The 15,305-nt window shown below is 42.2% G+C and overlaps 1 protein-coding gene across 1 annotated transcript; it reads right to left on the bottom strand.

The window, feature by feature from the left end:
* Nucleotides 1-13,714: 13,714 nt before the first annotated feature.
* Nucleotides 13,715-15,299, bottom strand: LOC128705967 (sodium/calcium exchanger Calx-like). Its single transcript, XM_070091204.1, has one exon. It carries the CDS (start codon nucleotides 15,255-15,257, stop codon nucleotides 13,737-13,739), a length of 1,521 nt encoding a protein of 506 aa, XP_069947305.1. The 5' UTR covers nucleotides 15,258-15,299; the 3' UTR covers nucleotides 13,715-13,736.
* Nucleotides 15,300-15,305: the final 6 nt, after the last annotated feature.

Genomic DNA, 15,305 nt, shown 5'->3' with positions numbered 1-15,305 from the left:
CAGCCTCTGACCTTTCACGCTGTACTACGTCTGCGATCTTCTTTGTCCTTCCCAAAGCTTCATAACTTTGCACTTGCAAGTATTAAACTCCAGGAGCCATTTGTCGGACCAGGCTTGCATCCTGTCCAGATTCCCTTGTAGGCTTACCTGATCCTCGTCTTCTTGTATTGTCCTTATTAGTTTCACATCTTCACATCTTTCACATCAAGGACACCTCTGATACTATCCCTTCCGTCATGTCATTCACATATGCAAGAAAGAGCACCCGACCTAGGACTGAGCCTTGTGGAACCCCACTCGACACATGCACCCACTCTGACACCTCGTCGCGTAATGACACACGTTGTTTCATTCCTGTCAGATATTCCTTGAGTTATTGCAGTACTTTTCCTCTTATTCCTGCCTGTTCCTCTAGCTTTTCAACCAGTCTCTTGTGTGGTACTGGGTCGAAAACCTTACAATCCAAGAAAATGCAGTCTACCCATCCCTCTCTCTCCTGTCTTACTTCTGCAGGATTTTTCTTCCCTGAACCCGTGCTGGTTGTCATATATGAGTCCATTCCTTTCTAAGTGCTCCACATCTCTTTTTCCTGATAATCTTCTCCAAAACTTTACATACACGTCAGCGGCACTGGTTTGAAATTTAGTGCAGCCTGTCTGTCTTTTTTCTTAAAAATCAGGACTACATTTCCTGTCTTCCATACCTCAGGAAGTTGCCCTGTTTCGATAGATTTATTGAAGATTGTTGCTAGTGGTAAACATCTGCGCTCTCTCTCTCTCTCTCTCTCTCTCTCAAGACCCAAGGAGAGATATTATCTGTGCCCACCGCCTTCGAGTATCTAGTTCCCCTAACAGTTTCTTCACCTCCTAGGTTGTGCACTTACTGGTGCACCCTACCACCTCGGAAGCCTGTCTCCACTGTGAATATCTCCCTGAATCGCGGGCTGAGCTCTTCACATACTCCGTGGTCGTTCCCAGTAAGCTTCCCTCCTTCCTTCCTCCCTCAGCTTGATTACCTGGTCCTTGACTGTTGTTTTCTTCCTGATGTAGTTATATAGCAACTTTAGGTCTGATTTGGCTATGTCATTCTCGTATTGATGCATATTCATTTCTGGCTCTTCGGCTCAACTCCCTGTTTTCCTGGGTCCGTCTCCTATACTTTTTCCATACTCTAGCACACTTGACTTTGGCCTCTCCACACCTCCTGGTAAACCATGGGCTCACTCTGATCTTCCCGTTCTTACCATTGCCCTTTGGTACGAACTTCTCCACTGCCTCCCTGCACTTTCCCTCTAGCTCACTTACCCACTGCACCTCGTATAGGAATCGTTTCATACTTGTGTATTTCCCTTTTTGGAAGTTTGACTTCTCCCGTCCTTCTTGTACTGCTTCACTCTCCATTGTTAACTCTACTATGTATTCGAAACGCAAGACCACGTGACTGCTAGTGCATAAGGGCATTTCGTGTGTGATATCTCCGTTGTCTGAATTGTTCAAGGTGAATACGAGGTCCAGCCTTGCTGGTTCATTGTCTTTCTCTCTCTCTCTCTCTCTCTCTCTCTCTCTCTCTCTCTCTCTCTCTCTCTCTCTCTCTCTCTCTCTCTCTCTCTCTCGCTCTCTCTCCTCTCTCTCTCTCTCTCTCTCTCTCTCTCTCTCTCTCTCTCTCTCTCTCTCTCTCTCTCTCTGGATGTGTCCCTAACTTGTTGGTACACGAAATTTTCCAGTGCCACCTCCAGCATCTTCGCTCTCCACGTCTCTGGTCCCCTATGTGGCTCCAGCTTCTCCCAGTCTATCTTCTCATCGTCGAAATCTTCCATGATGAGTAACTTTGCCCTGCTAATCTGGGTCTTTCTGACTAACATCATTAACTTGATGACTCTCACCAGTAACTTGACTACCAGTAGTAACTTGACTACCACCAGTAACTTGACTGACCTTGGCTAGTGTGTCCAATATCTCTCTGTTGCTCTCATAGTATTCTTGTCTTGGCTACTCCTCCCACTAGTCCTCCCACCTCCTCAAAACTCCACTGGGTTTTGGAGAGCAGTGCAACTCCTCCTTCCCCCATATATATGTGTGTGTGTGTGTGTGTGTGTGTGTGTGTGTGTGTGTGTGTGTGTGTGTGTGTGTGTGTGCGTGTGCGCGTGTGTGTGTGCGTGTTCGTTCAGAAGCAATTGAAAAAGAATTACGATTTCTCTCTCAGAGTGACGAGACAGCAGACAGAGCAGAATATTTGACAGGCACCAGAATTTAGGAAAAATATTTCCCATTCAGTGAGGTGCCTTGATGCTTTTGAGTGGAGGTTCTTGATCCACGGAACTAGACCTATCCTCCCCTTTCTTTGATCGAACCAGAATGCGTCCCATTCCCTAGGCGCAATGTGATCCTCACTGGTTTAGTGCTTTTCCTAATTAAAATAAAATTAGGATAAGCAGACATATGACATACAGGTATAATAAAACATGCGACAGACACAGCCGGACATATAACATGGAAGTAGACACAGCAGATTATGTGACAGAGACAGCAGAGAATGTTGAGAAGCCTTCCATGGTGCAATACCCATGACACACTCGCTTCTTCCCTGGCAGTTGTCTGCACTTCCGTGCAAGCTTGCTGAGACCTGTCTGTCGGGTCAAGCAACCTGTGATGAGTGTCAGTGGCAGGCTAATCAGGTGAGCTGTTCTTCCTGCAGGGCTAACCAGACCTGTGTGGCTTCATTTAATACGAGTGGCTGGGGTACTTGCTGGTCTGATAGCCCATGCACTACTTAATGTAAAGCCACGTAACCTGGGTCTTTAAATATGGACGGGTGGCAGTGGTTAGGTGAGTGACACACACTAACACTATGAACTTCACTTCGTGTCTTGGGTCACACTTCTGACACATGACCAAAACACAAAATTTTATACATCCTGACCAGAAGTTAGTCTGTTAAATATTAAGTCTACTATCTGCATATGGAACATTTAGGCAGTAATTCACCTATAGATCATAATCAAATATGATTAGCAAAACTGGCATAATATTGTTAAAGCAATATTCAAGCAGAAGAGTAACACTATACTATTTTTAATTTTAGGTTAGAAAAGGGTAGAAAGGCTTAAAGGATAAAATATTGGGATTTCTCCTTGAGGCTGTTTGAATATTTTACTTTTTCTACCATTCCATGTTCATAAATGCACATTTCTGCATACTTGATTATATAATGTGGTACACGAGGTATAACACATTCGTTGCAGGTGTCAGTGCAAAAAAAAAAATGTTGGACATAAAATGCGAAAGATTTGAGGGATACATATCAAGGAGACAGATGTGCCTGTCAACGATTAATACATTTCAAAGGTCTCATCCAGCTCTTCAGAGCTGAGACGCGTACCAGTGATATGACAGGCTTTACCTCTCTGAACTGCAGCACTGAGATGTTGGAACAGAGAACTAGGTGCTCGGGGATCCTTAGCCTCCCTGATAAGGCTCTTGTCTAGCTCCTTTAGGAACATGGATGCCCTGTTGCTCCACATGCCGAGTCTTTGAAGCTGTTGGAACAAACATGTAATAATTGACAAGTTCACCGTATTTTCTAGACTTTTTGAGACTCCGTGATGCTGGCAGCTGCCGCTCTACTTGCTGAAGATATATATCAGTTAAGAGATTATGAAAACAGGATAAAAAATCTTAGTGTTTAGCTACATTCTTAATTTATAATACTTAAGAATTTTTAATATAAGGAGAGAAGAGGGAATGTGATGTGAACCACCACTTCTGTTCCTGAATGTCAATAATGGCAGTGTAAAGTGACCACTAGGACGCTAGGCAGTGACAATAAAAGATTTACAGAGGCCATTGGACACAGAAAACAATGCAGTAAAACAATATGTAACAACTGGATTCATCTCCTCCTGCTGGCACTTATGTGACCTAATATTTTTCGATGAAGTTATTTGACTAAATCAGTCATCATGACTGATTTAGTGAAATTTTAGTCAAATTTTTTTTTATAATTTTTGCCCAAATTGTTTACAATGTGGCATGTTAGTCAAGTAGAGGGGACTACACGCTCCTCTAAAACACACACACACACGACGGTCTGGTTACAGTAATAATATTGAAAGAGACAATGAAAATGGGGAGGTTAGAGGGGCCAGAAGCTCATTCCAGGATCAAGGACTAGCCTTATACACTACCACGGGTTATGTTGGACTGAGTCTGAAAGTATTTAAATATGTCTATGATGATGATGCGTGTGCGCAGCACAGCCTCTCATAAGCTAACATAACCGAACATAACTTAAAATAAAGAAAAAGGTATTTGCAAGTTTACTGGAAACTATGAGAAATTAACGATGGGCTCCTCATAGAGAAATTAACTCAGTGGAATGAGGCTAGCTGAGTAAAGTATTATATTATCTAGGTTTATACTTTCATCCCATAAGTCTTTATTCAAAAAATTTCACTGGTGGCCTGGTGGTTAACGCTCTGGCTTCACACGGTGAGGGTCCGGGTTCGATTCCCAGCCAGAGTAGAAAAATTGGACGTGTTTCTTTCCACCTGTTGTCTATGTTCCCCATCAGTAAAATGGGTACCTGGGTGTTAGTCGACTGGTGTGGGTCGCATCCTGGGACACTGACCTAAGGAAGCCTGGTCACAGACCGGGCCGCGGGGGCGTTGACCCCCGGAACTCTCTCCAGGTAAACTCCAGGTAAACTCCAGACTGTATTCACTTAGCTCAGTTTTTCCTGACAGACCCGCATCAGGAAATATTTGTCATGTTTCCTGACGAATCTTAACTGGTCTAACCTAACGTTACAGTTATACCCCATTTACCAGGGATAGGTATAAAACATAATGTTTCGTGTCCATGTGAATTTAAGTGGAAGAGGTAATACTGTGTGAGTAAAAACGGTATTAGACAGACAAAACATTGCAAGGCAGTGGAGGCATCATTCTCCCTCGGAATCTCACATACATAGAATCTCAAGTCACTCTCAAAAGCTCAATCTCTTAATTAAGTCACTCTCAAAAGCTAAATCTCTTAATTAAGTCACTCTCAAAAGCTCACTCTCTTAATTAAATCACTCTCAAAAGCTCACTCTCTTAATTCACTCTCAAAAGCTCAGTCTCTTAATTAAGTCACTCTCAAAAGCTCAATCTGTTAATTAAGTCACTCTCAAAAGCTCAATCTCTTAATTAAGTCACTCTCAAAAGCTCAATCTCTTAATTAAGTCACTCTCAAAAGCTCAATCTCTTAATTAAGTCACTCTCAAAAGCTCAATCTCTTAATTAAGTCACTCTCAAAAGCTCAATCTCTTAATTAAGTCACTCTCAAAAGCTCAATCTCTTAATTAAGTCACTCTCAAAAGCTCAATCTCTTAATTAAGTCACTCTCAAAAGCTCAATCTCTTAATTAAGTCACTCTCAAAAGCTCAGTCTCTTAATTAAGTCACTCTCAAAAGCTCAGTCTCTTAATTAAGTCACTCTCAAAAGCTCAATCTCTTAATTAAGTCACTCTCAAAAGCTCAATCTCTTAATTAAGTCACTCTCAAAAGCTCAATCTCTTAATTAAGTCACTCTCAAAAACTCAATCTGTTAATTAAGTCACTCGCAAAAGCTCAATCTCTTAATTAAGTCACTCTCAAAAGCTCAATCTCTTAATTAAGTCACTCTCAAAAGCTCAATCTCTTAATTAAGTCACTCGCAAAAGCTCATTCTCTTAATTAACTCACTCTCAAAAGCTCAGTCTCTTAATTAAGTCACTCTCAAAAGCTCAATCTGTTAATTAAGTCACTCGCAAAAGCTCAATCTCTTAATTCACTCTCAAAAGCTCAATCTCTTAATTAAGTCACTCTCAAAAGCTCAATCTCTTAATTAAGTCACTCTCAAAAGCTCAATCTCTTAATTAAGTCACTCTCAAAAGCTCAATCTCTTAATTAAGTTACTCTCAAAAGCTCAATCTCTTAATTAAGTCATTCGCAAAAGCTCATTCTCTTAATTAACTCACTCTCAAAAGCTCAATCTCTTAATTAAGTCACTCTCAAAAGCTCAATCTCTTAATTAAATCACTCTCAAAAGCTCAATCTCTTAATTAAGTTACTCTCAAAAGCTCAATCTCTTAATTTAAACTCCCTCAGTCACGAGTCCCACACCGTGGTAAACGTGTTGATAACTCCGTTATGCTGTATTACAGTGCCGCCCTTCCTTGTACGATAAATACAGAATTATGGTACAGTTCTTCTCAGAGATTAATTATGAAACTATGTGACAAGTACAATTAAAATCTAAGGCGTCGCATATCATCTATGATCATTTACGAGGGATACGAGTAGTGGTGGTAAGCTTAGGTGATAAAGTAGGGAACACACGGTGGTCAGGATGATAGGTATTTGGTGACTGAATGAAGAATTAAGACACATGTGCAACATCTGGGTATCTTTATTTCTAGAGGTTTCGCCAACCAGTGGCTTTATCAATACAATAAAAGAACAAAATATAAGGTAATTAGTCTCTCAGCCTTTAGGTTGGTAAATGGGTCCGTATTCTTGAAGAATTAGATTCTTCAAGACTGGTGAACCACTGGCTAGCGAAACGTTTAAAGATAATCAAATGCTGCACAAGTGTCTAAATCATCGGAGAGGGAAATGTTCTCTCGTGGATAGAGGCATGTCTGACAACTAGAAGAAACAAGAGTTTCCATTAATTGGATAAAATCAGAATGGGGACCAGTCACAAATGGCATTGGTCATTGAGGTCCCTTATTGATCATAATTTATATACATGACATTGACAAGAGAATAAACAGTGATATGAGTGAATAAATTTGCTGGCGACACAAAAATAGGTCGAATAATAGATTCAGGGATAGCAGGAGAGAAAAAAAAAACCCTACGTCAGTTATGTGGTTGCTCTCTGGGTAATTTTCGAGGAGTGAGCTTTACTACATACCATAAAATACATAGGAAAACGTTCTATGTACCTCACTTCCTAATAATGACCATATCTTTCTCGGTTCCCACATACCTTTGCAGTCCACCAACCTTTGAAATTTTCCTTCAGAATCTTCCAAAAACAATGTCAGCAGCAGAAACAACTGTGACAACTCCCATTTTGAGTTAAATGTAATTTTCTCGATGGGTTCTGCATTCGGTAAGAACGTCGGTAGATGGAAGATACTGTATGAAGGAAGGCTGGAAGGAGGGAAGTAAGGAAGGAAGGAAGGAAGGAAGGGAGGAAGGAAGGAAGGTGGGTAGTGTAGCAACATCAGCATCAATACCTCCAGCATCACACTCGCAGATTCCACAGGTTACTCAACTCTCAACAACCAGTGAACTGCAAGAAGATTTAGACATGATAATGTCCTGGTCTGAATAGTGGTAGATGCAGTTCATTATAGATAAACAAAAATAACCCTGGCTCTTTAAGCTAAATAATAGAACACTTGATCATACAGAATGTAGAAAAGAATTTGGAGCTATGGTAAACAGAATTCTGAAGCCAAGACGGCAGTGTGTGAGCGTGCTTGATAAAGGTATCAGTACAGAAGTGTAAGTAACAGGAGTCCTGTGGTTATACTTCAGCATTATACATCATTTTCAGGCTTCATCATAAAAGGCCTGACAAAATTAGACTGAGGGCCCTGAACCTTCACTCTCTTGTAGAGCGTATAGTGTGAAAAGACATGACTGAAGTATACAATAAAGGAGATATAAATAGAGTACTGAAAGTCTTCACTTAAGAAAGAAGTCGAAGTAATGGAATCATACTTCGATTTCTTTCTTACGTCCTTAGAAAGGACGTAAGAAAGTACTAGTTCGGTTATTAATAGTGGGTGATGAGTGGAACAAGCTGACGCTAAAACATTATGCAGCTTCAAAAATAGGCTACCATTATCTACATTCCTGTCAGACACAGAAGAATCTTGGGATCTTGATACAGGAAATTCCACGCTTGCCTAAACCTATAGTCATGACTTACTTCCACCTGTGGATTTGTCCAAGGTGACACCGCCTCCGACTGCTTCATTTCACCTGTCTGCAGTACGCAAGCCTCTTCATCGCACATATGCTGCTTACTTATGAAGATTAATGGACTGATTATATCGACTCCAGGCTGAAGGACTGATTACCTTAAACTCCTGATAAAGGCACTGTGTGGCGAAACGTTTCCACAGTAAAGATACTCAAGTGTTACACATGTGTCTAATTTATAAAGAAGGGTTGGATTTGAATGGCCCTGCACAGCATAAACCAGTAGGCGTACCGAAGTGCTCCTCTGTTCTTATGTTCTCATTATTGCCTTTCTTCCATGCACTGCTTATTTATTCAAGCCCGTTATTTGTCTTTTCACAATTACACTGACACTTTCTCAACTGCGCTCTCTTCACATGTGTATCAAACACACACACCTGTCTTCTGAATGATACTGCGTCTCTTTGTACTTACCAGACGGCGGATTGAGCCTTTGCTGCACTGAATGACCCACATACGTTTAACGCTTCATATAATAATAATAATAATGATAGTAATAATAATAATCACAAGTAAAGAATAAAAAGGCACAATACCGTAACTGGAGCAATAAACAAATATCGACACAGAATGAAACATGATTATCGTAAGTCATAAGTGTCGGTCTCCTATATGCCAGTAATTTGTGTAATAATCGCAGGTGCGATATTTTGGTCACTCGTGGTCAGAAAGTGTTTGACCTGGTGCCATGCGCCACCTCTGACAAAATTTATAGGAGGGGGGTTAAAAAAAGGAATCGTGAGCGAACACTAGGTTATATTTATTAGAAAACGTTTGGTTCTGTGACCTTAATAACAAAATTTATAAACATTTCCTGTTTTTCTTTCTACTGACACACTTTAATTTTTTTGCATTTATTTCATCTCCAGATAAATTCCTTAGCAAAATGGTTTTAATTTTCATTATAAAAAATGAAGATGTACCTACGATGGTAGCTTTTGGAATAGGCTGGACAAATATGTGGGCCTGCTGGAATAATCCAGCAAGCCTGGCAGGTAATGAGAACAAGCCCATTTATCTTAGTGCTGGGGGTAATGACATTGGGAAGGGCAGGAGAGAGGAGCTGCTTGATAAGTATAGGTCAGCCATAGAAGTAGTTAGGTCTAAGGGAGGGATCCCAGTCATATGTAGCATCTTGCCTAGAAAGGGAGTGGGCAATGAATGGATGTCTAGGGCAATTGGTATAAATCGCTGGCTAGACAGGTACTGCAAGGAACTTGTAGAAGAAAGAATGTAATGACCGAGAGGACACGTCCTTCTCACATCCATCCCTTCTCACTTGTAACTAGTGGTCAGGCAAAAAAGTTATTAATGTTTTCTGTACCAAGATACCGTTTTATTGCAGTGTCTGACAGAGTGAATAGGATAATGATGTATACCACTGGAACATACTGGTCCTTCAGCTTCACGTTGCTCCAGACTATGGAGCAAACTCTTCTCCAGGCTGAGGGACTGACAACCTCAAAACTGTCTTCAAGGGTGATGGACTGATTACATCGTTTTTACATCTCTACTGCTGCTGCCTCTATATTTGATTACAGAAGCCTAATGTGTAGGCGAAATGTTTCGGAATAAGGTTACAATTATTCCATAAGCATAGTAGCGGTTGGGTTGAACTCATGTAATCACTTATCAGATCAGTCTCACAGTGTGTCCAGATCAATCTTTAGCCTTTCCCTTGTCATCCCTGGTTTTTGTTCTCGTTAGTTTTAAATCATCATCAGACAGAGATACAGCGACTCAATCCCATATGGAATGTCATCCACACACACATCAGAAACAGTACTGGTCCCAGTAGGGATCCTTGAGGAAACCCGCTTGTCACTCCTCGACTTTCTGACATCTCTTCCTAGACAATCATTCTTTGTTTCCTTCCGCTAAGGTACCCTTTAATCAAACCACATAAGAACATTCTCTATTATTCCTGCTTGCACCTCAAGTTTTTTTGCCCTAGTGTCTTTTGAGGTACAGTATTAAATGCCTTCTTGCAGTCCAAATATATGCAAGCTTCCCATCCCTCTTTCTCCTGTCTCACTTCGTCATAGAACTCCAGCATGTTGTAGTAAGACAAGGCTTACCATCTCTAAACCCATGCTGAATACTGCTCAAAATCACTTCTTTCCAAGAGTTGTTTTACTCTTCTGATTATCTTCTCCATTACCTTACATTGTATCCATGTTAGAGAAACTGAACTCTAATTCAGTGCTTACTGTCTCCTTTCTTAAATACTGGGACTACATTCACTGGCCTCCAGATCTCTGACATTTCTCCCGTGTCCATTGGTATGAAAATCCTAGCTATTAGTTCATGGAGTGTTTCCGCTCCCTCTCGTTGAATCCAAGGTAACATTTTGTCAGATTCTATTGCCTTCGATGTATCCAGCTCACTCAGAAGTTTCTTTTACCTCTTCCCCTATTGTGTGTATATTTTCCATTAGCCGTCGGTGTACCCATTGCTCTATGCCTTCTGGTATTGTCCCTCTTCCTACTGAGAACACCTCCTCAGATCATTTTTTCATCACTTAACAGACTTCCTCGTTGTAACTCGTGAGCTCGTCTTTTTTTTTTTAATGTGGACGTGAAGACGTTCTGGCTCGGTCTTGACTGAGCCAGATTAATGCTCAGCCTCTCTCCTCACTCTTGCAAATTCATTTCTAACTTTTCTTTTCGCTTCTCTGTTCTTGACTGTCCTTTGCTTCCTATAGTTTTTTCCGAGCTCTTGTGCTCCTTGTTTTTCTCTTTATGCAAGTATGGGTGAATTTTGAGCTTTGTTTTTTGAATTTTCAAATTCTTCTTATGGATGTGAATTTCTCCTTTGCTGCCCAGCACTTCTCAGTTAGGAACGCCCTCTTCACATTCAGTGACTTTTCTTCCAGCTCCCTGTTCCACTGCACTTCACCACGAATTCTGTCATCAAAATTCCGCCTTCTAAAGCCTGGTATCTCGTACCTTCCTCCTGCCTAACTCTCAATATCTAGTTCGGTAAGAGATATGAAATTTGGTACAATATGGTCGCTGGCGCCCAGTGGGCACGCATATTCTATTTCACTAACGCAAATGTGCTTGTAAAAATACAGGATCAAATCTTGTTTGTTCATCTCCTTTCTGCTCATGTCCTTAAAAGGCTGATGTAAAGAGTTTTCAACATCCATCTCCACCATCATCGCTCTGGTGTTACTGATCCAACTTGTTGGTCCCGGTTCTCCCTGTCAGTTTTTTTGTTGGTCACTCAAGTTTAATAACTTTATTTTAGCTCTACCAGATCTCCTTGATGCATCCACTAAGGTATCACCCATTGCCTTGATGTTATCTGCTTATTTTAATCTTGATCTACAGTGTGTGAGTACTCACCTAATTGTGGTTGCAGAGGTCGAGTCACGGTTCAGGGCCCCGCCTCTTCACTGGTCGCTACTAGATACACTCTCCCTGCTCCATGAGTTTTATCATACCTTTCCTTAAAGCTATGTATGGAACCTGTCTCCACTACACCACTCTCCAGATTGTTCCTCTTCCCGACAACTCTGTGACTGAAAAAATTCTTCCTAACATCCCTGTGACTCATCTGAGTGTTCAGTTTCTAACTGTGACCCCTTGTTGCTGTGTCCCATCTTTGAAACTTACTGTCCCTATCCGCCTTGTCAATTCCTCTTAGTATTTTATATGTCGTTACCTTGTCCTCACTTTCCCTACTGTCCTCCAGTGTCGCCAGGTCGACTTCCATAAGCTCTCCTCGTAGAACATACCCCATAGCTCCGGGACTAGTCTTGTTGCAAACGTTTGCACTTTCTCTAATTTCTTGATGTGCTTGATCAGGTGTGGGTGCCAAACTGGTGCTGCATACTCCAATATGGGCCTGACGTACACGGTGTTCAGAGTCTTGAACGATTCCTTACTGAGGTTTCGGAAAGCTGTTCTTAGGTTTTGCCAGGTGCCCATATGGTGCAGCAGATATTTGGTTGATGTACGCCTCAGGAGATGTGCTCGATATTATACTCACCCCAAGATCTTTTTTTTAGGTGACTTTTGCAGCCTTTGGCCCTCTAGTCTGTACTCTACCGTATCTTTGCCCTTCCCTGAGCTTCATGGCTTTGCACTTGGTAGCGTTAAACTCCAGGAGCCAGTTGCTAAACCAGGCTTGCAGCCTGTCCAGATCCCTTTGTAGTCCTGCCTGATTCTCATCTAATTTAATTCTCCTCTGTAGCATCAAATCGTTTACAAACAGAGACAATTCTGAGTGTATCACTTCCGTCACGTCATTCACATATACCAGAAACAGCACCAGCCCTAGGACTGACACCTGTGGAACCCTTCTCGACACAGAAGCCCATTCTGACACTTTGTCGCGTACTATGACTCGTTGTTGCCTCCTTGTCAGGTATTCTCTGATCTATTGCAGTGCTTTTCTTGTTATACGTGCCTGATCCTCTAAATTTTGCACTAATCTCTTGTATGGAACTGTCTAAAGCCTTTCTGCAGTCCAAGAAAATGCAGTCTACCCTCTCTCTCTCTCTCTCTTTCTTTCCCTTTCATCTTACTTCCGTCACCTAGTTATAAAACTCCAGTAGGTCTATGACACAGGATTTCCCTTCCCTGAAACTGTGCTGGTTGTCAAGTATAAACTTGTTCCTTTCTAGGTGCTCCACCACTCTTCTGATAATCTTCACCACGACTTTGCATACTATGAATGTCAGTGGCATGCATAGTCAGTTTAATTCCGCGTGTTTGTCTCCTTATAAACTGGAGCTACATTTGCTGTCTTCCACACCTCAGGTAGTCGCCCTGTTTCGATGGATGTGTTGAAGATCGTTGTTAGTGCCACACAATGCCAGTGATCTCTCTCTCAAGACCCACGGTCACACCTGACTCTTCACCTCCTCCTCGGTTGTATGTATTGTGTCCAGCACTTCTTGGTGTACCGTACAATTCTTGCATTCTGGAGTCCTTTCTGTCTTAAATATCGTGTTGAGCTCTTCACATACTTCTCGGTCGTATCTTGTGAACTCTCCTCCTTCCTTCTTAAGCTTGATTACCTGGTTTTTGATTATTCTTTTCTTCCTGACGTGGCTGAACAACAGGTTTGGGTCAGACTTGGCTTTCGATGCTATGTCGTTTTCGCATTGCCGATGGGCCTCCCTCCTTATCTGTGAATATTCCTTTCAGGCTCTTCGACTAATCTCTTTATTTTCTTGGATCTTTTGCCTTCTATTATTTTTCCTTTCTCTAGCACTCTTAGTTTTGGCCTCTCTACACATTTAGGCGAACCAAGAGCTCGTTCTGGTCTTCCTATTATTTCTGTTGGCCCTGGATACGAACCTTTCCTTTACCTCCTTGCATTTTGTTGTCACATAGTCCGTTATTTCATTTACTACTTTTCCCACCAGTTCTCTTTCCCACTGAACCTCATATAGGAAATTCCTCGTCTGTGTAGTCCCCGCTTTTCTAGTGTGTGTGTGTGTGTGTGTGTGTGTGTGTGTGTGTGTGTGTGTGTGTCTGTCTGTCTGTCTGTGTGTCAGTCCGCCCGCGCAGTGTACAGTGTCCTTGTATTGTACTGTATCAGAAATCGCAAACTGAATCATATTCTTGCCACCAGATAGCCCAGAAACCTACACCCAATTTTTTGTCGGAGAAGTCGGGTTTAGTGCTCTGGTTGTCCCACTCAGTTACAAATTCCTGTAATCTGGAGAAGTTGTGAGTAAAACGAAAAAGAAATTCTGTTACTTACTCAGTTTCGTTGTTTTCAAAGACAAGTTCGCCTTCCGTTGCCTCGTAGTCCTTTCCGGCCTTGGCTGTACCGTCCTCAGTCTTGTAAGGCACAGTTACTCGGCCTCGGGCACCAGACCAACGCACAATCTTCAGTTCGTATGTGCCAATGGTCTCCACAATTTCTACGTCTTTCTCGCTGACGTTGAAGATGCCACCGTGATCATCGTCGAGGATCATAATAGTAGCAACATATGGAGCTGCCAGTTCCATCTTGACGGGTTCTTTGGGTTGGCCAGCAGCACCATTGATGGCGTGGGTCACAGCAGTACCGTCAGGAGAACCCAGGCGCATGTTGGAGAGTCGAACGTAGAAGTGTTCATCCTCCTCGAAGACTTCGTCGTCAATAACTTCAAGATTAAAGTTCTTCTGGGTTTCGCCAGGCAGGAATACCAGAGTGCCTTCGGCAGCCACGTAATCGCCACCAGCGTTTGCAGTGCCATCTTCAGTTTTGTAGTCAACAAGAACGGTGGTATTGAGGTCTCCTCCTTCTCGGACAACTGTTGCTTCGAAGGTACCCACGTTTTCCATTACAGTGTAATGGCCAGGATCGAAGAAAATGCGGATAATGTCTTCGTCTTTCTTGTCTAGTCCTTCATCATCTTTACCCACCTTAACTTCCTCCCTTGCTTTCTTCATGATGTTACCTCCGCCGGTCAGCTTCCTTGTGGCCTGAATACGGTAGAAGGCGCGAGACTTGGGACCTCGGTTAATAATTTCCTCGCGGGCCATAGATTCTAGGTTTTCCATGGCGATGTTAGGATGTTTTTGACGAAGCTCACGGATGACTGCCATATATTCTTTTCGATGTTCCTCAAATTCCCTAACAGACTCGTCCACATTTTCGTCATACAGTGGCCCTCCTTCATCCTTCTTGCCTAACTCGACATCAGCGCCTTCTACTTCGATAATAACTCCACGCTTTCCCATACGGTATTCTTTTGTCATATATTTGTAGAACAGAAGACGACGATCAGCGATATAGGCAAGAACAACGGTAATGGGGAAGAAAAGGAAAGTCAGAAAAGCTTCCCAGAACTCCACAATACCGTATGAGATTTCAGCAAGAATTAAATATAGCCAGATATAAGCAAATATGGAGAAGAAGGCTGTAACGAAGAACACTCGAAGATGCTTGATGTGTCTCACCTCTCCATCAGGAATTACATAAACGCAAATACCGATGATGACAAACAGATTAAAAGCAGCGGAACCGACAATGGTTCCGGGACCGAGGTCTCCAGCTTCGAAGTTTGTGGCAAACATTTCAACAACAGACAGCAAAATTTCGGGAGCCGAGGAACCCAGAGCCATGAGGGTGAGGTTGGCTACAGTTTCGTTCCATACTTGTACTACGATGATCTGCGTCTCACCATTTGGTTTTTTCACGGTAACTTCCTTCTCTTGTGAAGTGATCATTTCAATGGAACCCATGAAACGATCAGCTATGATGGACACACCAATAAAAAGCCACACCATGGCCACGAAGTAGACGATAGCTCGAGCCACGCGGTCTCCGATAGTTAG

Source organism: Cherax quadricarinatus, chromosome 34, assembly GCF_038502225.1.
Source record: "Cherax quadricarinatus isolate ZL_2023a chromosome 34, ASM3850222v1, whole genome shotgun sequence".
NCBI classification, from domain to species: Eukaryota; Metazoa; Arthropoda; class Malacostraca; order Decapoda; family Parastacidae; genus Cherax; species Cherax quadricarinatus.
Note: the sequence above shows the minus strand (reverse complement) of the source record. Positions and strands in the feature narration are given on the sequence as shown.